Raw genomic sequence first — 23,106 nt, 5'->3', positions numbered from 1 at the left:
TTTCGTTTTTTAAATTCACCTGGAACTAATGTTTGTATGCGGCAAGTCACAGGGATGCATCATCATCCCGGGCTGATTATCTAATTCTTTTGAAAATTGGCAGCTCCTGGGCGACTCAGGACTCAGTGTTAGTGGTTTGTTTTCCCAGCTTAGGTCCTGGGGTCCTCATGAGAGTGCTAGGCGGTGTGTGTTACCGCTATTTACATTTTGCTTAGAAGGGGGCCGAGGCAGGTAGGCCAGGGGGCTGTCCAGGGCCTCGCTGTTCTGGGGCGTGCTGTTAATTCCCCATGGAGCTTCACTGAGTGCCAAGCTCCTTAACAGACGTTGGTCTGTTTCTGAAGCTGATTGGGTTTGTTCTCCTGTTTGTTCCTCTGCTGTGCCGATCTCCATTTGGGTAGCTCTTTGGCATGTTTTGATATTAACATCCTTCCACACTAGTGATAGTGGGGCCTTCAGTTTTCTGTCCTGGGGACTCCTGCTCCACCACGTTCAGGAGCTTGGCGCTGAGGCGAGTGTTGGCCAGGCCCTGACAGCTGAGGGGCTTGGGGTGTGAGCATACCAGAGACCCCATACAGAGACCCCAATTACAAACTGGGCTCACACACTGTTAACTGTGGAAGTCATTGCCCTCCTGTGCTGCTGGCAAGTCTTCATGATGACCTGAGGCCAGGGCAGAACTGGTGGGCTGGGCCTCCTTGGAGTTCCATGCTACAATGGGGTGTGGGAAGGGCCAGCCCCCCTTTTCTTTAGACAGCAGGTCTGTCCTGTGCAGGTGCCCCCGCCTGCTTATTGAAACTTGCTCTTCTTACAAAGGAAGCTCCTTGGCCAGTCTTTGGGCCTGTGTATACCTATGAAGGAACCCTGATGGGAGAAGAGGCCGGTGTAGGTCTCAGAAGTGGCTTCCACATGCTCAGAAGGTGACCATGGAGAGGGCACCTGGGCTCAGGATGGGCACGTTGCCCTGGCTCCTCACTTTATCCAGGCCCCTGGCCCAGGCCTCTAGCACTGTCTGGAGGAAACTGATGCAGACATGAGATTTTTCTGTATTTTTTTCCTTACAACTGTTGGCAAATCTACAGGTACTTAGAAAATACAGTTAAACACACAAATCCCTGGTACCAGGCCTGTCTCCGGATTCTCTGCTGTGGCTTTGTGTCGCTCATTTGTCAGCAGTCCCGTGGATGGTTCTCAGGGCCACTGGTTGGAACCCCTGGATTCGGGGAAACTTGGGGCTATGCAGAGCCACACGGGCCCCTTCCCATTGTGCTCTGTTCTTTCCCTCTGTTTCCTTCTCTCTCCCATCGCTTCCTCTGCATTGCTCCAAAATGGCTCCAGAATGACTTTGGTCACTGGCCTTGCACTGGAGGTCCTGGCCTACATGGCACGGGGGGCGTGGGAGCCTTTTGGGACTGAGCTGCATTCAGCCTGCCGAAGGATTAGTTGCTTAAACTGCTTTCCTGTTGTTGTGTTGCTGATGCCAATCGGGTTCACTTTGTTTTCTAGCTGACAGTTGCTCCCCTGGCCAGTGGGCTCCCGATGGAGGACAGAGGCTCCCCTGAAAGCCCGGCTGTGCAGACTGCCACTGAGCCCAGCGAGTCCCTATCCTCGGCCCACAGACACCTGAGCAGGAGGAATGGGCTTTCGAAACTCTGCCAGAGCAGGATGGGCCTCTCCGGTAACCCCCTCCTGGGTGTCTTGGGTGTCAGTGTTGAAGATGAAAGTGACAAGTCCTTCTAGGCTCTGGTTGGGTGTGCAGTTCTCACTGTGTGTGGGGTGATGCCTGCAGGCCTCTCCTGGGCTGTGTGGGTGCTGCTGGGGTTCTTATGCCAAGACCTTGCTTCAGAGTGTGTGCGGGCACTATTGTGGACAGGGCTGCAGTGCAAGTGAAATACAGTTTTGCTGATTTAGTCAGTAACTATTTGAGGACTGTGTTGCAGCCTCATGCTTTCCTCCCGGATGTAGATGACTTGCTCGAGGGCAGCCAGCTACCTGGTGCAGGAGGCTGTGCCCGGGCTGGGCTGAGATGTCGAGGCTCCTGCTGCCCACTCACTCACTTGTTTCTCCCAAGTCAACCTCTGCCTCCAGAGCTTAGCTGGCTCGTTGTCTGAGGGGGTGCCTAAGGAGACAGCAGGTGCAGGCCTGCAGCTGGGTGGACCTAGAGCGCAGGGAAGTCAGTTAGAACAGTGAGAAGGTCTGGACCCAGAGGAAAGGGGCTGCTGGGGAAGGGAGGAGGAGGGATGGAGCCTAGCTCACACACCAATCTAGGAGCCCAGGGTGGGAGTGTTTTGAGGGAAACTTGCTGGGTTGTCCTGGAGCTAGAGATTCTGCTGGGAGGGCTGGGCAGGTCTGGGAGGTAGGCAGCTGCCCCAGGAGCATGGGCTTCCTGGTCTCTGCATGGGGAGCGGGGACAGAACCAAGGTCACAATGCCTGTCCCATGGTGTGAGGAGGGTCAAGCTGAGCTTGGGGCAGCTGGGAAAGAGAAGGGCTAAGCAGCTGGCCAGGTGTTTCCAGGCCCAGACAATGGTCCAGGGTGAGCCTGTGAAAAGAAAAGGGGAAAGGAGAGAAGAGTTGTTATTGTCTGGATTTTGAGCTGCTAGAAGGATGGAGTTGCCGTTTACTGAGATGGGCAAGGAGAGAGGCAGGGCAGGGGTGCCACGTGTGGTGTGGACAGCACCTTTCCACATGGAGTGTGTTAGAAGCCAGCGAGGAGTGGGTGGGACGGAGTGGAAGGGGTGAGACTGCGAACGGGCTTCTGTGGTGGTGAGAAGTCAGAAAGGTGGTGGGGAGAGGGAACCCCACCCAGGGCAGGTGGTTTAGGAGGTGGGGACTGACCCCCTGGCCCACTGCTGCTGAGGGCTGGAGTAGGGTGAGTGCTGAGAATTGGCTGTGGGCTTGAGCATCTCAGGCCACTGGACGTATTGCTGAGAGGTTTTCTGGAGGGGTGGGGAGTGAACCTGACCTGTGAATAAGGGAATGGAGGGAGGGGCGGAGACAGCAGGCAGCTCTTGGATTTGGGAGGCTTTCCAGGAACAAGTGCAAGGATGGGTGGCTGGAGGGGGTGTTGGTCTGTAAGGACAGACACAGGACAGCACCTCTTGGCAGGGGGGTTGGTGGGAAGGGACCTCAGAGGGCGTTTACACAGAAACACTGAGCTTGGGCCATTGTGTTTCCTGTAGGATGTGACTCTGGCCGGACAGTACCCGGGGGTGTTTAGCTGGATTCGGGGCTGTTCCGACGGATGCTGGAGTGTGGAGCTTGAGCTCTGCACCCTCTGGAGGAGTTGAGAGCAGGAGCTGTGGGGTTCGATGTGTTTGAGAGGCAGGCTCCGGGCAGCCTTGTGAGTTCTAAAGCTCCCTTTCCTTTCCTTTCCTTCCCAGAAGACAAATGGAACTCCTATTGTCTGTCGTCTTTGGCTGCCCAGAGCATCTGCACCAGCAAACTACATTGCCTTGTGCCGCCGGAGCAGACCGACCTGGCCGGGTCCCTGGGCAGTGCGTCCTGCTGCTCCCTGCTGCGGGGCTTGTCCTCAGGGTGGTCCACACCCCTGTTTCCGACCCCCGTGTGCAACCCGAACAAGGCAGTGTTCACCGTGGATGCCAAGACCACAGAGGTACTGGCTGCGGTTTGTGAACCCTGCTATGTGAGTGTGGTCTGTGCCTTCAACCTGTAACCTCAGACAGGGAAACTGGAGTGTGTTAAGTACAGTTAGAGAAGCTGCATAAGAGACCTGAGTATGAATTAGTCAAAACAAATTGAATCCTCCTGTCAAGGTAGAGATTCAAGGACGGGGCTGAGCCGCATGACTGCCTTGTGCTCTGCCTTGGCTCAGTGACGATGAGAATGGGTACTCACCATCTGAGGTGACCGTGTTCGCCTGACTGGCATTTACATACAAATAACTGAAATCATTAGGTGATTAGTGTGATCTAATGTGATCTAATGATCTAAATCATTAGGTGATTAGATCATTAGTGTGGCGTGAGTCCCCGTGTCTTCCACGTGGCATTGGTCGCATGGTGAGCCCGTCCTGGAGGGGGAGGGAAATGTGGTTTCAGTCGTGGCGCTGGCATTTCTTGTTTCCCTGTGGTGAAGACCCGGGGAGTCTGGGGTGTCGCAGCCGCGAGCCTGTCCACTGCAGGACGCTGGGGGCAGATGGGTCTCCAGGTTTGGGCTGGTGGCACTGCTGCTGATGCGCGTGTCTTCTCCTCTCTGTGATTCCAGATCCTGGTTGCCAACGACAAGGCTTGTCAGCTCCTGGGGCACAGCAGCCATGACCTGATCGGCCAGAAGCTCACGCAGTTCTTCCTGAGGCCGGATTCCGATGTGGTGAAGGCCCTCAGCGAAGAGCACATGGAGGCCGATGGCCGAGCCGCTGTTGTGTTCGGTACAGTGGTGAGTGGGTCTTCCCCAGGGGCGGTGCTGGGGTGAGGAGCAGCTGGGGTGGCGGGTGGAGCATCACAGGAGTGGAAGCGGGTAGCTGTGGGCCTTGTGAGGGGGCGGTCCCGCCTGACAAGGGAGGAGGCTCAGCGGTTTGCAAACCTGTGGGAGGCCGCAGGGTCGCGATGATCTTCCATCTGCACCCCTGACTCTCCGGTTTGGTTGGTTTGGTGTTTGTTGGCGGGGCTGGCATGGCTGGAAAGGTCTCCCTGGGACTTGGGTCCTCCTGGTGTGATGCATTCCGTGGGATGTTGACTGCACGTGAGGTGCTGAGTCCCCAGCCCAGGCCCCGGAGGACGTTAGATGTGGTCCGCTGCTCTGTCCTGGGGACTGGCCACAGGCTGACACTGCTGCCATGTGTTGGTGTCTGTTTCGTGAAGAAATGATGCAGACAGTTGTCCTACTGTGTTGCGAGGAGGCTGGTGAGGAAACCCTGTCTTCTGGGAGAGCGTCCTCATGGAGATTAAGGGTCCATGTCAGAAGCCATGTGTGGCCTTGGGCTCAGGTGTCAGAGGTCGCAGACACCTCCAGGCCTGGACTCTGGGGAAGGCCTGGGGCAAGGCTGTGTGCTCCCGCAGGTGGACGTCGTGAGCCGCAGTGGGGAGAGGATCCCGGTGTCCGTGTGGATGAAGAAGGTGAAGCAGGAGCACAGCCTGTGCTGCGTGGTCGTACTAGAGCCTGTGGAGCGGGTGTCGGCCTGGGTTGCTTTCCAGAGCGATGTGAGTGTGCCTTCCACATCCCCGCCACATGGAGCTGACCAGGTGTCGCCTCTTGTGGCCTCAGCCCCCTCTGAGGCCTTCTGTGCGCCCCTGGGGCTTCTGGAAGGCGGGCCCCCATGGTAGCCCTCCCTCTCTGTGTGCCCTCGGGCATGGGTGCACTCTCCCTGGCCGTGGCCTCCTCATCTGTAAAGTGAGATGGAACCGGAACCTAGGTGTGCCTTAGCAGGTCAGTGAGGTAGCAGGTGCGGGACCATCAGAATGGTGACTCGCCTCCGGAGGCCGGTAATTTGGGTGCCTCCAGCGGTAGGAGAAGGAGGGCCTGAGGAAAGTTTGTGCCCGCCTCTGGCCCTTCTGCCATGGGAGGGCTGCTAACGGTCTTGCTTTCAACCTGAAGGCATGGCGTTCAGTGGTGTTTGAAGGTGAAATGCCAGGAGTTTTTACCATAATGCTTAACAATGCTGGTTTTTCCTCCAAGGGCACCATAACATCCTGCGACAGCCCGTTCGCTCTCCTGCACGGGTACGCATCTGGGGAGGATGTGCTTGGGCAGCCCATCACAGACCTGATCCCTTCTGTGCAGCTCCCTACCCCTGGCGAGCCTGTCCCCCAGGTAGGACTCTTGCGGACCCCTGACTGCCACACCTGGCAGCTGTACCTGGGGCCATGTGGTCCCTGGAGTCTGTTTATTCAGTGACCTGAGAGTTCTTAGGCCAGAATTTGTGGCCTGGGGACACAGGCTGGTAATTCTGACAGCAGGAGCATCCTGCGTATACACACAGTGGCACCAGGTCCGAGGGCTGCTCTCTGGGCTCTGGGGCCTTGACCGAGGGTCACAGCCTGTGCTGCTCTCCAACTGGGCACCCTGTCTCCTTGGTCCTCCTGCTGGAGCCTGGAGCTGGGTTCTCCTGCTGTGGTCTGTCTTTACTGGGAAGTCTGGGGTTCTTGAAAAGCAGGGAGAACTGGCTGAGGGCAGGGTGACAGGCAGATGGGGGGTGGCAGTTCTGGGGACAGTGGAGGTTTGGTGTCGTTGGGGGTAGGTTCTGTTACTCACTGAATCTTCCCAGTTCCCAGGTGTCCCATTTCCTACTAGTGTTTGCCCTTCACACAAATGACCTTCACTGAGGTAAATTCCGCTGATGTCACACCCCAGTGATTTGCAGCATCTGACTGGACGCTTGATTTTTGCCTAAAGTCACCTCTGTTGCTGCAAGGAATTGGAGGTGCTTTCAGGATGTCCATAGGCACTCCCTTGTTCTCTGGCCTTCCAGAGGCTGAGAGCTGAGCGCTGGGAGCCAGTTGTCTGCTTCCTGGTTCTTCGGCCAGCCACAGGCCGAGATCTTGAACCCCGGGAGCCAGTTCTCTGCTTTTTTTGAGCTTCCAGCCCAGTGGGAACTCTCACCCCATCCTCAGTCCTTATTGTCTGTGCCCTTCTTCTGTCCCCAAGCTGGTGGGGGTGTCCATTGGCACAGCCATCTTGGGAGCCTGTATGGCAGTGTCTGCCCCATGCAAACTGGGCGAACCTCAGAGTGCCCTCTGCACGCATCGGAGAGAAGTGTGTGCCAGAAGGCACATGTGAGCTTGTTCTCAGCAGCACATTTGTGATAACCTCAAATGGGAGCTCTCAACACCCCAGCAGCAAGTGGAGACTGGCACTGCACCCCTCATCCCTTATAGAGCTCTCTGGGGCCTGCCTGCAGCTGTGGCTTGGGGAGCCTAATGTCTCCGTGTCCTGACTCTCTTCTGGGCACAGCACAAGGGGAGCAGAAGCTCCCAGCACATGGGCCCCATCAAATCTCCTGTCCTCCAGGGTGGCTCCTAAAAGGGGCAGGTGGGATTGGGTGAGGGGTAGACACATAGCCCTGGGCTGGTATGCCTCGGGAATCCCAAATGGGAGCACACTCTCAAAGCTTTTGGTTAGGATGAGGCTGTGGTCAGGATTTACTCGAAACTGGGTCCATTCCAAGTATTTAAGGCAGGGTAACAGGGCAAGGATGTGGTTTTGTGGGGATAGAGGTGCTGAGGAGGCACAGACAGGGGACGGTCGGTGACTGCAGGAAGCGGTTGGCCCTCAGACTGGAGGATAGTGAGCGGTGGGGGCCATCTGTGGAGGTGGGACCCTGGCGCTGCTGGGGGTCCAAGGCAGAGGGCGGGAGACACCTGCCAGCCCTCCTTCCCTGCAGGGTTGGCACAGACAGGAGTCCAGTCCGTGTGCATTTCTTGATTGTCCTGTCATGTGCTGCCCTCAGGCCTTTCTGGAATGAGGAACAGTTGCTAGACTGCGTTGCTCTTGCCGCAGACACAGCTCCTGGTCAGGGCTCTGCTTTCCCTGGGGCAGAGGTGGGGTGCAGGGAGACTGCGGAAGGAGGAGCAGTGTGGGGAATAAGCTTTTCTGGGCTTGCTTCCCGTGACCTGTGGATGGGTTCACGTCTAAAGCTGCAGACTCAAAGCTTGGGCCATGAGAGATGCTGCCATCAGCTCAGGGGTGTTGTTTCTTCCAGAATCTCAAGATTCAGAGGTCTGTCGGGAGAGCCAAGGATGGCACCACCTTCCCTCTGAGCTTAAAACTGAAATCTCAGTCCAGCAGTGAGACGGCGGAAGATGGTCGCATGGTCCCCGAGTGGAGTTACTCAGCGTCCATCTGGGTCTTCTCCACCATCAGCGGCCTCATCACCCTCCTGCCTGACGGGACCATCTATGGCATCAACCACAGCTTTGCTCTGATGCTATTTGGTTATGGGAAGACTGAGCTCCTGGGCAAGGTGGGCCCTCCCTGGGTGGCCTGTGCTCCCCTGCGGGGGGATGGCCTGTTTTCACAGTGAGGACATGTGCTTGTCACAGACCATGTACCACCATGCCTACTGGTCTGGCCCACTGGCTTTCCCTCGGCCATGCTGGGTGCCATTCTCCCTAAAGGCTCTCATTTCCCTGGACGCCACATTGAGCATGCAGTGACCCTTGGGACTGTGTCCAGAGCCTTGTCTCCCTGTGCTGTCCCTGAAGGGGGAGGGGCTGTGGCCTGGAAACCTGCCCTGAACGAGGTCCAGTAACTAAGTTACTGGATGAGGGTGTTTGTCACAGCCATGCACCTGGAGGTTGGGGCTTGTCCATACCTCCTCTGCCCCCACAGCCATCCTGAAGTGCCTGTCATGTGGTCAGGGTCAGAGGAAGCTGTGTCTACAGACTTCTTCCTTGGCTCGAGCTTTCTCTAAATTTCTTGTATGCGGGGCAGAAGTCTCTGCACAACGAGAGCCAGGCCTGTTTCTATAGGAGACTGGGCCGAGCAGACTGACTCCATTGCTGCAGACAACTGTAAGCTTGGAGCCTTGACCATGACAATCTGGTATTTAGGTCACGAACTGACCTTCTGGGCTGAGCTGAGCAGGATAGCTCACCCAGCTCCATGTAGAGTCAGCTGGGGCTGGCGTCCTCCCGAGGCGTGTCTGCTCTTGGGCTGGCAGCCTGGGGCTGTTGCTGGGGCTGGTGTCACTTGATGGCCGAGCTCCAAGGCCGGGTGAGCATCTCCGGCAGCCATGGCCTGCCCCTCCGCACATGTTCCCTGGGTCCTCCTGGCTCCTGGGAAGGGGACGCGCACCCCCTACTCAATCGCAGGCGGGTCCTGGGGGGAAGGAGAGGTTGCTGAGTGGTGCATCCATTTTGACGTCCTGCGGTCCCCGTGTCCACACGCCTGGCTGGCCTGCCTCTTGGATGCCTATAGCCTTTCCCTGAATACCTTGTTCTCCAAGTGTTCTGCAAATGAAGGGAGGGAATCCCTTCTTGTTTTCCTCAGTGGGGCTGACCTCAGGCCTCGTGACAGTCAGCCAAAGATTTAAACTCTTTTGCGGCTCCAGAAACGGGTCCTTCTCTGTTTTCTAATAAAAATATTAAGGAGCAAGTAGGCTAAGATTTAGTTAACTGAAGACAAACTCAGTTTGATTGAAGTTAATGAAAACGCATTTAGTGTGATTTTTTGACAAGTAATTGCTGCAGGAATGTTGGGGGTGCTGGGTCCTTCCAGGGAGTGTGCTTGTGGGGAAGGCACCCTGCCTCGGAGGTTAGACTGTTCCACGTTCACACAGCTATAGGCGCCTGTCCAGGAGTAGGGGTCACACGTGGATTCAGAGAAGGCATGTGTCCTTGCAGTTTTGGACTTGGGACTCTCGTGCTGAGGCCATGACCAGCATAGCAAAGGTGCCTGCTGGACCTCAGGGGCCAATTTCATGTGCCCAAGGTCCTTTTGTCCTTAATGCTGGGCCCTTGTTTCTCCCTGCGAGCCACATAAGTTTGCAAACGTGGCCCTCAGGGGTCAGGGCAGCGTGGGGTAAAAATCAGACATCTGCTTGGGAGACATGGTGGTGTGGGTATAACTAGCTTCCAAGTTGTTGATTTTGTTGATTTTGTCTTTTTCATAAGAAAAAGGAGGGAAAAGGTGGGGGGGGGGGGAAGTCCTGAATTCCATATTGGGTGTCTGAGGGGCTTTGCGGGTCTGGGAAAAGGAACACAACCTGGAGTCTTTCCTAACTTTGTCCAGAGACTTGCTCAAGTTGTTTGTATTCTCTCCCCAGATTAGATGGGGGACAGTCCTATGGTCTGGGTTCTGCAATGTCCTTTGTTTTCTAGAATATCACTTTCCTGATTCCCGGCTTCTACCATGGCATGGGCCTCGCGTGTGACACTTCCTTCCCATTGCCAGACCTGGCCGACCAGAGTGGGCCTGGGGAGACAAGCGTGGGCCCCCGGCAGAGCCGGAACTGGGCTGGCACAGGCGTGGGTAAGGCCAGCCTCCCTCACACAGGTGCACACAGCTCCATGCTTCCGAGGGATTGGGAGCGGTGGGCTCGGGGCAGGGGCCTGCTGGGCGGGTGGAGAGTGGAAGCGAGTGGCTGCCAGGCTGTCATGGTTTGAAAGTCCTCTGTCACTCGTGGGCTTTCCGTGTTCCCAGGGGATGGGACCAGTATGCGAGCACAGAGAGGGTCCCGGGGGATTTCCTGTCACCAAGTGCCTGGCTCTAGGACAGAGGAAGCTTGTGGAGATTATTTGACGAGTAGATCTGTGTAGCCTTACATAGCCTATCAAAGCAACCCTTAAGTAGTCCTAGCCAGATATGCTCGTTATGATTAGCCCTGTGTACTTTTAATTTAGCATTTTATGGTGCTTCAAGTCTCCATGACATGAACATTGTAGGGGACAGTGTGGGCACATGGCTCCCGCCCTGAAGGTTCCCTCTGTGACTTTGAGGCACCTGGGAGGATGGACCACTCCAGGTATGCATGGAGCCCGTGCCTGTGCTCCTGGGAAGGCACTGGGACCTCCTGTAACCCTGTTGGTGCTCACCTTTCTGTGAACAAGGAGCCAAGAGGAGCTGCTCCCCAGTTCTGCTTCAGGAGTGCTCCTAGCTGGCAGGGCCCCCCTCTGCCAGTGCCCTCTCCCTGGGCCCTGCCCTTGCAGCAGGCCTAGCCAGGCTGTGGGGGTGGGGTGGGGTGTGTGTGGTCTCAGTGGGAGGGAGGGGAAGCAGGAAATGAAACAGGTCCTGGAGAGCATCAGGCAATCCGGAGTCCCCAGGGCGCTCTCCCGAGGCCCTGTCAGAGGGTGGCGATATTGGGACGCCACTGAATGGGGCAGGCTCAGAGCACCCTTGGAACACATTGCTTACCTGCCATCACCACAGGATGGACTTGCTGTTTGAATGAACACACACATGGGCGTGATACAGTCCCTGAGGGGAAAGAGGGGCCACATGAAGTCTTATCTGTCTCTGGACTGTGCTCTGTGGGAGATGGTTTCAGCCAGGTCCCCACACCCCAGGCTGGGAGGGGTGGTGTCCATGCTCCACGGGTTGCTTTTGAGGCTTTAGAGGTTAGATAGCAATGTTTTGTTTTATTAAATTGAGTTAAATTAATTTTTTCCAAAGATTTTATTTGAGAGAAAGAGAGCACGAGCAGGGGGAGCAGCAGAGAGACAAGCAGACTCCCCACTGAGCAGGGACCCCCGCCGTGGGGCTCAATCCCAGGACCCTGGGACACACAGGGATAGCCTGGAAGTAGAGGTGACCAGTGGTCAGGAGGAAGAGTACAGCAGTGGGAGGACGTGCCGTCTCAGGGCCCAGGGGACTGAAGGGGCCCCTTGGGAAGGTGACTTTTAGAGAAAAACCAGAGGAGGCAGGAGAGGCATTCTGGGGATAGTGAGAACTTCCGGGTGTGGCAGGGAGACCAGAGGGCCAGGCCCCAGAGGCTCTGGGGAGAGTAGCAGCAGGCAGGCCATGACTGTGGGACTCATGGTGGGGACATTGATGTTTACTTGGAGCTCGTGGCAGATGAAGGGACTGCTCAAGCTGTGGTGTTGGTGGGATTCTGCTCACTAAAGGTAGGGCCCAGGTGATGGTAGCAAGGGGAGCAGGGGCTGCTGGCCCCCATGGTATGCTGCAGGGTCATGAGAGGCGATTGGTCTGGGACACACTGTGGACATGGGCTTGCTGGAGTTTCTGAGATCAAGTCGGGGGCCCCCCCATTGCTCATATGTCACGGGGAGGAGGGGAGATGTGTTTAGCAGATGTGCTATGGATGGCCACAGTCTCTTCTGCTGTTGCCACTAGATCTAAGAGCTCCCAGTGCATCTGTTGGAGGGCACGTTTTGCCAGGAGGGGAGACCCTAGAGCCAGTGGGAAGAAGCCAAGAAGACTTTACTGGGACCTGGGCCCAAGCAGACTCTGGAGGTCACCTCCCTTCTTCCCTCCCATGTCTGCCCACTCCAGGGTAAGTTGTCTGTGGGAGGCACGGGGTGTTGAGGGTGAAGGCCGGCAGGGAGCAGTGACAGAGCCCCTAGCAGCCACGCTCACAGCCTTTGGACACCTGCTGGGTGCCACTTCTGTATTCCCTGGTGTGGTGTGCAGTGGCCGCTGGGAGACCGTCCCAGTCTGTGCCCAAGGAGACGTGAAGGTAGGTTCCAGGGAACTGATAGAAGCCTAATGTTCTCGTGTTAATAATCATTTGTATCTGTTCTCTTTGTGTATTTTGAATCACAAAGTATTCCATGGAGAGTAGAAAGTGCAGAAACTGCAGCTGAGCAGAAATAGGGGCTTCCTGCTCCTCCCTGGTGAGAGACCGCAGCCCGTGGTAGACGGTGTTTTTTGTGGTTTTCAACTCGTTTTCTCTCTTAAAAATCTCTGAGGCCCAGTATACACTAACCTGCCACCCATGGTCCTTTTCACATGTGCCCTCACTGCCCTGAGGCACGATGGAGGTCACAGGAACCTGTCCTTGAACTTGACCTAGGCAGTCCCTTCTTTCTGGCTCCTTTGGCTCATAGTTTGGTTGGTGAGATTTATCCACATTATTGTTTTTCATTTTTCTTGAAATTATTTAAAAAATCTACAATGCCTGGATATGTGGGTTTTTTTTTTTTTTAAGTATAGCAGTAATAGTGAGAAGTGCAAGGTTTGGTGCCTGGCTCCCCACAGGGGCCTCTGCCAGCCGTAGTACCCTGCCTCACCGTGGCCCTGGCCCTGAATTGTCCATGTGCATTCTTGCGTGGCTGCTTGCTCCTGCAGCACAGATGGGACCGCAGTGCACTCGCGTTGGGAATGTGTGCGCATCACCTCTTGTTGAGCACATGGCTCACAGGTTTACATGGATATTTGCCTGCTGACACGTGTTATGGTGCTTTCCTGCTGTCTTTGGAGACCTCAGGCTTTCTGCCCCTTGCCCATGGGACAAGCTCTCTGTGCTGCGTGCCCATCTGCAGAGGATGGGGTCCCACTCCCCTGCCCAGAGGGTGCTCACTGCTTCAAGATGGGGCTCCTGTGTGCTCTGCCCTGACCGCCACTCTGCACGCTGCTGTGTGCCTGCTGAGACAGCACCAACGTGTCCCACCAGATGAGCCAAGTCCTCGTTCCTCTTGGGTGGGGCACGATGTGGTTAAGTTCTGCACCAGCTCCGCGTCACTGTCAGAAGCCCTGGTGCTGGCTCCCTGGTCACTCATGTGGTTGCTGATTACCTCATTCACTCCCTCATTTGTCATTCATTCATTTCCTCCCTTATTCCCTCCCTCATTCATTTATTCACTCATTCATTTTCTCCCTTATTCCCTCCTTCCTTCCCTCTTTCCCTGACTCACGCACACACTCATTCACTCCCACATTCTCTCATTCAATCCCTAATTCACTCACTCCCTCATTCATTCACGTAAAGCTCATTCATTCATTCAATCCCCATTTCACGCATTCACTTATGCACATGTTCATTCACTACCTCATTCATTTACTCCCTTATTCACTTGCTTATTCATTTATTCACTCCCACCTGTTCATTCACTCCATTCCTTCACCATCCACATGTACATGCTCATTCACTTCCTCATTCAGTCATATTCACATGTTCACTCACATACTCATATACTCACTCATTCACTTATTCCTTTACTCCCTCATTCATTCACTCACTGATGTGCTCACTCCCTCACTCACTCCCTCATTCACTCACTCACTGCTAGCTCATTTACCTACTAATTCATTCATCCTCTTATTCACTCACTTATTCCCTTGCGTACTCATTCATCACTCACGCAACAAACATTGCAAAAGACTTGAAGGCTCATCCCTAAGACATAGTTCTTTAGCAGAAAATGAGCTGGCCCAGTAAACCTAGTGAGACTGGCAGGTGGGAAGGCAGGTCAGAAGCATGATGTAAGTGGTGTCTTATGTCCAGGGGACTGGGGTAGTGCTAGCTCCTGATTCTTCCCCAGTTCTCCCAGGAGACCTGGGAGTTCAGCCTTACTGCTTGTAGCCAGTTGGTAATGAAGTCAAGATTGTTAGACTGTAGGTCAGGTGTTGTGACCTTGAGTGAATCGCCTCTCAGACAAGCTCAAGGGGGTCTCAGGTCCTCATGGCACCTCTGCTTAGGCAGTTGAGTAGAGTGGAGGAGGGAGGAGGAGAGGAACCTCCCCTGTACTTAAAGTCTCTCCCAGAAGCCTACTTATTGCTTCTAGTCTTTACCCTGGCCAGAATTTAGTGATGCTCCCGGCTCTGGGGAGGTATAGGGATGGGATGTGGGGGCAGTGTCACCTATGGCCTGCCTGACCCCACACACCCATCTCAGAGGGTCAGCCTGCCCACCCTGGGTCCTGATGCCGCATGCCCACCTCGGAGGGGCAGTCCGAACTGCTCTGGGGCCCGACCCCGCGTGCCTACCTTGGGGCTTTTCTGCACTGCCCAGGGTCTGACCCCACGTGCCCACCTCGGAGGGCTTCTCCACACTGTCCTGGGGCCTAACCCCCATGTGCCCACATCAGGGGGCTTCTCTGCACTCCCTGGGCCTGACTCTGTGTGCCCACTGCAGAGGGGTGGGCTGCATTGCTTAGAGAGGGGAGTGAAACCTTTCTGCCTCATCTTCTGACCTTACAAAAGATGTGCTGTTCCCTGGGGACTGGCATATGGCTGGTCATTTCCTGAGGTGGCGTGGGGCAAATGGATAGAGATAGAGAGATATAGCAAGAGACATAGATGATTTTTGCCTGACCTCTGCATGCCCTTGTCCCACCTCTCAGTTTTCCCAGAAAACTGCTGTTGCCCCTCAGTGCCTGGCTCATAGCTCCCTCCTCTGTGGAACTTGACTGTGTGTTGGGTCCTTCTCCCCTGTGCCTCTTTACAAACCTCTGGTCACCAGCACTTCTGCCTCTGGTGAGGCTGGGCATGGCCACATTCTGTGGGTCTTGGTGCTGGCATTGGGCCTGGGGCTGACCCCAGGCAGGAGCTCAGTGGATCTGTCATGTGGGGCAACCATGGCCGGGCCTGCTGCAAGGGGCGGGGGGGTCTCCACCTAGCGCCCTGGGCTCTGCGATTGCCCTTTGGCCTCTCCCTCAGTGGCCTCCCTGCTAAGCATGCTTGTGAGCTTGTGTCCCAGCTCTTAGGAACCAGTCAGCCCTTGCCCTGCATGAGGCCTTGCCCTTGCAGCCCCCTCCTTCTTGTGCCAGACTCTGTTTCCTGTCGGCTGTGACCCTGATGGCATTTGTAGCCAGTCACATGTCACCATTGCATGGTGCAAAGAATGCACAATCTCTTTCCTTTCTGCCCGCACCCCCAGACCCCCTGTGGGTGGGCCAAGGCCAGCTGCACAGCTGTCAGGAGCCCCATGCACCCCGAAATGAGAATGCTGAGCAAAGCCCTGAGCACATGGTCCTGGGTGCTCAGTGCTCAGCATCTGGGCCAAATCATCGCCAAATGGTGACTTATCTGTGAGTTGGTCTTAGTTTATGGTGTTAAATGCTTTGTGCTGGTCTCTAATACAGGGCGATCCATGTGATCTCTCCTCTTGATTCTTCCGTGGCCCCTAAGTAACTACGTCATCCATGTTATAATTCTCAGAGTGGAAAGCATCCTAGAAGGAGGCCCACCAGCCCAGGAATGGTCCTCACCTGAGGACCAGCGAGATATCCCAGAAGGAAGCCCACCAGCCCAGGAATGGTCTTCACCCAAGGACCAGCGAGATATCCCAGAAGGAAGCCTACCAGCCCAGGAAAGGTCCTCACCCGAGGACCAGCGAGACATCCCAGAAGGAATCCCACCAGGCCAGGAATGGTCCTCATGGGAGGACCAGCGAGCCATCCCAGAAGGAAGCCCATCGGCCCTTACTCAACAGTCATCACCCAAAGACCAGCCGAATCCTCTCTTGGAGAAAGAGGAATCTGCAGCCCCAGAGAGCCTGAGACAGGATCTTGTGGAAAGAAGTGGGTCTGACCCAGTTGACACATGGATGTCTGCTTCCTGTGAAGCATCTGAGGACAGGAGGGGGCAAGCTAAAATGAGTAGGCTGTATCAGGAGGCACAGCCAGAGTGGACAAGTTCGAGCAGTGCCCATCATTCAAACTGTTGGGTTGATTCCCTCACGTCCAAGCCCTATGCCGCAGGCAAGCTGGCAGGGGAGGGCCTCCTGCTGCCCTGCCCTGGATATGGGGGTGAGCAGAGCACGCAGTCAGGAAGCCCCCCAGGGACAGCGCAACTCCCGTTCTCCACACCTGCCCTAGATGAGCTGTGGGTGGCTGTGGAGAATGACCGAGAGGAGCTACAGACTTGCTTGATTAAGGAGCAGCTGTCCAAGTTGAGCCTTGTGGGACCGCTGGGTGTCTCCTACACCGAGCTGGCCCCAGCAGATCACCCCCGATGCTCTGCCTCTGTGTCCTTTTGTGACCTGGGAAGCAGAGGCTTGTCTAGCCGAGCGGGCAGCTCCTCAGCCTGCTATGCTCTGGCCACGGACCTCCCTGGTGTCCTAGACACAGTACAGGCCCAGGAGGCTGATGGGAATTCTTTTTCCTGGAACCTCAAGGAGCTCTTTCTCGATGAATGGACAGATCGAACTTCCTCCAATTGTTCCTGCACCACGACGGAGCTTGTGGGGACGCCGTCTCCTTCGCCGGTGGGCTCTGATGCAGACCTGAGTGGTCTGCACCGGCGGGGATCTGATGTTCTGGATGACCGAGAACTGCTGCTCCTGACCGGCACTTACTTCGATCTTGGGGAGGCTCGGCAGTTTCACGAGAGCCATCTGGTGCCGGATCCGGTAGAGCCCTCTGAGATGTGTCTGGTGTCCTCGGAACACTATGCAGTCAGTGGCAGAGAGAGCCATGCCTGTATCCTTCCCACACTGGGGGCTGGCCCCGTAGATGTGTGTCCAGCAGAGGAGCCCAGGCTGAGCTTCCAGGTCACCTCAACGCCTGTGAGAACGGACAGCCCAGCAACATCTGGGGCCACCTGCGTGCGCCAGGAGATCCAGGAGGGGACCTATGCCGGCAGCTGCCACCACCGGGACGGAGCTCAGCTGAGTATGTGCTGGGGGGCTTGCCCTGGAGACCCCATGGGAGGCTGCCACGGAAGCATGGCGTGGCCGGGGCGGGGCCTTCCTTGTCCTGTGCTCTGATGCCGCTACAACCCCCCCACCAATAGTTTCAGCTGCAGTGTGAGGGTTTTGTAGTGATAGGTCATCTCTTAAAAAATTAGGGATTAGAGTTATAAGTGCATGGGAAGGGCACAGCCTGAGGTCCCAGCTGCTTCTGTGTCCCTCCTTGGAAGCCACTGTGTGTACCATGGTCAACCAGGGTGGCCCCTCGTGTGCTGCTGGGCTTTAAGCTGCTGCCGCCAGGTGCATTCTGCTCCAGGAGGGGCGTCAGGATCATGTCCCTTTACTTGCCTCTTGGAGCTGATTGATTATCTTTGCTGTACTTTTCTCCATATTTCCCTAACTTCTTAGCAGATCCGTGTCACGTTAGCCAAGTTGTGTCCTTACTGCTGACTTTAGGCTTTCCCCCTAAACTTTAAAAAGTTATGCAAATATTGTATGTTATTTGTACAAAGACTAGAAAATGACACCAAAAAGAACATAAAATCCCCTGTAAATGCCCCCTAAAGATAACCCCATGTTTGTTCTGGTGTATATGTTGGAGGCTGTGACAATACCCATGCATGTGCAGGAAATGGCCTCGTATGAATGTTCATCTGTGGCCATGGTCAAGGCCGTCCACAGACCTGGCAGCAGAAGGCAGACATGGTGCGGGGTAGGGGGTGGTGTCCAATGCGGGTTTCCAGGCTTTTCCCTTGTCCAAGTGTGGGTGTCCCCGCCCCACCCTGCGTGGGTGCTGTGGGGGACTGTGCATCCTTGGCCGGGCCGGGCTGCCGCTGCTGTGCTGACCTCCCCTGCCCTCCAGGTGTGCAGTTTGAGGTGAAGCGGGTGGAGCTCCAGGGCTCCTCGACCCTGTTCTGCTGCTGGCTCGTGAAAGACCTGCTGCACAGCCACTGGGACTCAGCCACGCGCACGCGCCTGCTCCTGGCCAGCCTGCCCAGCTCCAGCCACTCCATGTGCGAGCTTTCTGGACCCAGCGTAGGGGAGGTGGGGGTCTGTGCTCAGCTCCTGCCTCGTACCTACTGCGTGGTGTGGGAAGGGGTCCTGCCTGGCCTTTCTGTCTTTCTTTCCTCTGCTTCCTCTGGGATGGGAGGAGGATCCTTCTAGGGCTTTTCCCCTGTGCTTGCTGGTGTTCCGGGTGAGTCTGAAGCCATACGTGAGATTTGAAACCTCAGTTTGCCCTGTGTGCTGGGTGGGGTCTTGGTGTGTGCGCCAGTTTGGGTGGACTAGGAGAGCACTTCTCAGGCCAGCCCCCCTAGGACACAGGAGGAGCAGGGTGCGGGAATAGGGGACTGGTGACATGGCTCTGCTTGCTCTTCCCTGTTTTCCTCTGGTCACATGTGGCCCCTCAGGCATCCCATTTCATCTACAGATGCTCAAAAGCAAGCCCTGGTTTGAGGAGCCTCCGAAGGCTATGGAGCTGGAGGGACTGGCGGCCTGTGAGGGTGCATACTCCCACAAGTACAGCACGCTGAGCCCGCTGGGCAGCGGTGCCTTTGGCTTCGTCTGGACTGCAGTGGACAAGGAAGCCAACAAGGAGGTACTCGGGCTCTTGGGCCGCATTCAGTAGTGGGGACCCTGCTCAGAAGCAGCCATGGCCTCAGTGCCTCTGTGTCCAAACTCTTGGATTGCCGTGACAGGAGTCCTCTGTGGAGCACCCAGCACACGGGCCAGCCCAGGTGGGGCTCTGGCCTTGGAGGGCCCTTCTGCCAGTGCACGTAATCATGCCCAGCCGTCCTGCTCACCACTTCAGATGCATGCTGAAGTGTCCTTTCACTGTGTCCTTTCACACTGTGTCCTTTCACTCAGAGGCTGATGTTGGGGGTAGATTTTCAGGCGGAGACCTAGCTGCCCTCCTCTCAAGTCCTGTTGGGATTGCACTTGTAATTGAGCGTTTTGAGATTTGAGGGAGTTAATGTGGTGGCACTCTTGCTTGTCACTGCAAATACTGTGACACTACCCAACTGTTCCTGTGCTGCCTGCTGAGTTCGGGGTGCCATGCGTGCGTGGGGTCCTTTGACCGCGTGGGGTCTGATCACTTACTGCTGGCCTTTACCCGCTGAGTGTCCGTGTTAACGCTTTTCCTTCCTGCACCCGTCTGCCTGGTTCTGACATGTTTCCTGTGGGTCCTTCGATGTTCTAGGTGAGTGGCTAGTCTCCTGCAGGGAGGCCAGCTCTGTCTTTCCTTCTATGTGGTCTGTAGCCCCCCGGCCTCTGGGACCCACAGGGCCGTTTTCAGGAGCACGCGAGCTGTCGGCTCTTCTGCCCGGTCATCGTCAGCTGCTTTGGCTCCTTTCTAAAGATTTTATTTATTTATTTGAGAGAGAGGAGAGAGAGAGAACGCATGCAGAGGGAGAGGCAGACTCCCTGCTGAGCAGGGAGCCCGATGCAGGGCTTGATCCTGGGACCCTGGGATCATGACCTGAGCTGAAGGCAGATTCTTAACTGACTGAGCCAACCAGGCGCCCCTGTTCTGTTCTTGATGGAGACCTTCTGCTGGGGATATTTCATTTTATTTTCAGCTCACTGAAATTTTTCTTGAAGAATGAGTATTGAGTTCTATCAGATGTCTTTTCAGCCTCTGTTGAAATGATCATACTCTCATTTTCTTTATTAATATAATGAATAACACTAATCAACTTATACCCATAGAACCAATCCTTGGTTATAATATTCTTTTAATCCTTGGTTATAATAATTCTTTTGGTTTGCTAATATTTTTACTTGGGATTTTTTAAAATTTATATTTCGTGCATCAGTTTTCTTTCTTCTTCTTTTTTTTTTCTGTCAAAGTTGCAAGAGGCTGGTAGAGTTGGAAGCCTTTTTGCACATTAGCACGTAAAATGATATATCTGCGGCTGCTTCTGTTCCCTTGGTTGGTCTGATTCTTTTTTTTTTAAATTTTTTTATTTATTTGACAGATCACAAGTAGGCAGAGTGGCAGGCAGAGAGAGATGGGGAAGCAGGCTCCCTGCTGAGCAGAGAGTCTGATGAGGGTCTCGATCCCAGGACCCTGAGATCATGACCCGAGCTGAAGGCAGAGACTTAAACCAATGAACCACCTAGGTGCCCCTGGCTGGTCTGATTCTTGTGTCCATGCTCTCTCATCTTTGCTAGACTTGTTAAAGAATTGTCTGCTTTATTCATCAAATATGTGTTTTGTTTTCTTATACTTTCTGTGAGTTAATTTGGCTATATTTCCAGCGTATTGGGTTGAACATGGTTGTTGGACTGTTACTAAGTAACAGGGCGCTTCCAGGGTACGTCTTCTGAGCCCACGTTGGTCGCCTTCCCGAGGCCGTGGTGTATGCTGCTCTTGCTGTCACGTGTTTATAGGGTGTTTAACTCTCAAGTTTTTGTTGCTGTCTCTAATCTCTGTGAGGCAGCTCCATTCTTGATTGAGTCAGGAACCTGAAAGACTATAGGGTTTCTGTAGACCTCTAGACCTCAAGGAAGAAGAAAGAAACCTAGGAGCTCTTCTCTTCGTTTGAAAAGAAACACACGAGTCTTTTTGCATCTCAGAGCCCAGAGATGCCAGCTTCAGTGTTACGAGGCCCGCAGATGATTCTGGAAAGCTGTCCATCAGAACATGGCCCCGTAAGGGTGAGGCCCACCGTTGGGGGACAGAGTACAGTTCTGGACGCTCAGTCCGTGGGGCAGTTGGTGGCACTGCTATCCTCACAAAGCAGTTGTGGTGACCCACGACCTGAGTGTCTCTCCCAAGTGTGTAGATCTTTATATTTCTCTCAGCATGTTCTGTGGTTTTTGGTGAGTTTCTGAAACCTGCATTATTTCCGTATCTGATTTCTTGCCTTTCTTGTGTCTAGTTTTCTTTTTTTTTTTTTTAAAGATTTTATTTATTTATTTGACAGACAGAGATTACAAGTAGGCAGAGAGGCAGGCAGAGAGAGAGAGAGGAGGAAGCAGGCTCCCTGGCTGAGCAGAGAGCCCGATGCGGGGCTTGATCCCAGGACCCTGGGATCACGACCTGAGCTGAAGGCAGAGGCTTTAACCCACTGAGCCACCCAGGTGCCCCTCTTGTGTCTAGTTTTCGTTTGCTGGAATATTGGTTACTAATAACATGTGAGTGTCACATGTCATGTCCTCACACGTATTCTGACTGGTTTGTTCCCCTCATGTGTTCGTGGCGATCCACACGGTTTCTCTCTGAGAACGTGACCTCTGCTCTGTGGCCTCTAGCATGCTTGTGAAGAGCAACCTGGTGTTTTTCTTTCTGAGTTTTTTTCTTTTAATCTTTGGAGTTCAGAAATTTACCTAGGATGTATTTCTGTGTGTGTGTGTGTTCTTTATTCTTGCTTGGCACTTGGTAATACTTTGATCTGAATGTTTAAAGCTTTCTTTACCTCAAGAGGATTTATTCTTTTGTTCTGTTAATCCTTTTCCTTCTTTCTAGCTCTGTACTTTGTCCCCGAAGCCTCCTGTAGTTGTGTTCTGAGGCTCCCAGCAGCAGCCTTCCTTTGCCCCTCCTTGAACCCCGCAGTGGGGTGGGCAGCAGGCCTCTCTGCCTCCAGCCTTGGCTTCTGCACCCCCTACCTGTCCACGCTCCCGGGTGCCAGGACGTTGGCCTTGCTTCCCTCGTCCTCTTGCCTTCTCTCACGTGCCTCCTTGGCCTTTGGAATCAGGGAGCCCTCTCTTGGCACCATCTTCAGGATTTGACCGCTTGTCAGCACTGATGGCTGGCGCTGAGCCATCCCCTTTGTTGCGTGGTCACCGTGAGGCCTGACTGGGCGCTGCGGATGCTCATCTCTGCCTCTCCCACCTCTGCGTGCCCCCTCCCACTGCCCGGCTGCCCCTCCGGCGGGCCCCTTGTCCCTGCTCACCCGAGCTCAGCGCACACGTGTTGGCTGTCCACACCGTGGATGGTGAGCTCATCGGGCTGGACTCGTGGGTCATCTTATGGGGTCTCCAGCGGAAGCGTGGGGTGGGCCTGACCTGCAGTTCCTGCTTACCGTGTGCCCCCGGGCCCCGTGGCCATTCTTCCCCAACAACCAGTGCTCTGCTGAGTGGCTTATGGTGCTCGTCTCCCTGATATGCGGCCTTTCAGCACTGTGACATCCCTGTGTCCTGTGATGCGTTTGCTTGTGTTGCTTTGTCTGTTGGTTTTGTTGGGCTCCCCTCAGCTCCCAGACGATGAGGTTGATGGCCTCGGTCTGTTTTCCAGTTCTCCGACCTCCTCTTTCATTTCCTCTATCAGGGCTCTACCTCTCAGTTGTGACCTGGGGGTGATGGGGTTTCTGAGGGGCCCCTGCCCCTAGGTCTCTGGCCCAGTTCATGGCCACTCCACCATGCGCTTCCGTCTCCTCAGCCTCACCCTTCCATTCCTTGTGCTGTGTGTGGGGGCGGGGGGGGGGCGCTCCTGGGTTTCTTCTCTCCCTTCCCTGGGATTCAGGGGGAGGCCCACTCAAGGTTTGTGTCTGCGGAGCTGGTGGCGGGCGCCACACTCAATGGAGTGCCAGAGACACGCTGGCAGCCACTTTTCCCCTATCTTCCTCATAGGTGGTGGTGAAGTTTATTAAGAAGGAGAAGGTTTTGGAGGATTGTTGGATCGAGGATCCCAAACTTGGGAAAGTTACTTTGGAGATTGCGATTCTGTCCAGGGTGGACCACGCCAATATCATCAAGGTGAGGTGCCGTTTGTCATTTAGTGGTACCCTGACGTCACTCCCACGAACCGTTGTTAAATATGTTGTCCTGAGGGCACCTCAGCAGGCCCAGACCTGACTTTGTCTTTTTCCAGGTTTTGGATGTATTTGAAAACCAAGGGTTCTTTCAGCTGGTGATGGAGAAGCACGGCTCTGGTCTGGACCTCTTTGCCTTCATTGACCTCCATCCCAACCTTGATGAGCCCCTGGCGAGTTACATCTTCCGACAAGTGAGCAGGCTGGAGCCATGCTGGGGAGATCATGGGCTTGGGCTGCGGTCCCGGGGCTGCCGATGTGATGGCTCACATGTACTTCTTTCTGTGAGCTGGGATCTAGCCTCCAGATTTTGGATTTTATGGAGTAAGATCTATATTAAGATACATGGGGGAGCCCAGATGCTGTCC

At 55.0% G+C, this 23,106-nt stretch overlaps 1 protein-coding gene across 7 annotated transcripts in view; it reads left to right on the top strand.

Moving 5' to 3' along the window:
• PASK (PAS domain containing serine/threonine kinase) overlaps positions 1–23,106 on the top strand; it is a 37,766-nt gene that overhangs the window by 7,145 nt on the left and 7,515 nt on the right. For 6 of the 7 annotated variants that reach the window (XM_032355435.1, XM_032355438.1, XM_032355434.1 and 3 more), the window contains exons 2-14: positions 1,504–1,675; positions 3,379–3,611; positions 4,223–4,393; positions 5,017–5,157; positions 5,633–5,767; positions 7,656–7,916; positions 9,775–9,925; positions 11,738–11,906; positions 15,512–16,965; positions 17,845–18,026; positions 18,412–18,579; positions 22,557–22,682; positions 22,798–22,932. In XM_032355435.1, the coding sequence (XP_032211326.1) occupies positions 1,504–1,675; positions 3,379–3,611; positions 4,223–4,393; positions 5,017–5,157; positions 5,633–5,767; positions 7,656–7,916; positions 9,775–9,925; positions 11,738–11,906; positions 15,512–16,965; positions 17,845–18,026; positions 18,412–18,579; positions 22,557–22,682; positions 22,798–22,932 (3,498 nt within the window). Of the gene's footprint in view, positions 1–1,503; positions 1,676–3,378; positions 3,612–4,222; positions 4,394–5,016; positions 5,158–5,632; positions 5,768–7,655; positions 7,917–9,774; positions 9,926–11,737; positions 11,907–15,511; positions 16,966–17,844; positions 18,027–18,411; positions 18,580–22,556; positions 22,683–22,797; positions 22,933–23,106 lie in introns of those variants that run through there. The other variant, XM_032355441.1, reaches the window with a different exon arrangement.

The sequence above is a fragment of the Mustela erminea genome, chromosome 8 (assembly GCF_009829155.1).
Source record: "Mustela erminea isolate mMusErm1 chromosome 8, mMusErm1.Pri, whole genome shotgun sequence".
Classification (NCBI taxonomy): domain Eukaryota; kingdom Metazoa; phylum Chordata; class Mammalia; order Carnivora; family Mustelidae; genus Mustela; species Mustela erminea.
The sequence above is the reverse complement of the archived record's forward strand: the minus strand, read 5'-3'. Positions and strand labels throughout refer to the sequence as shown.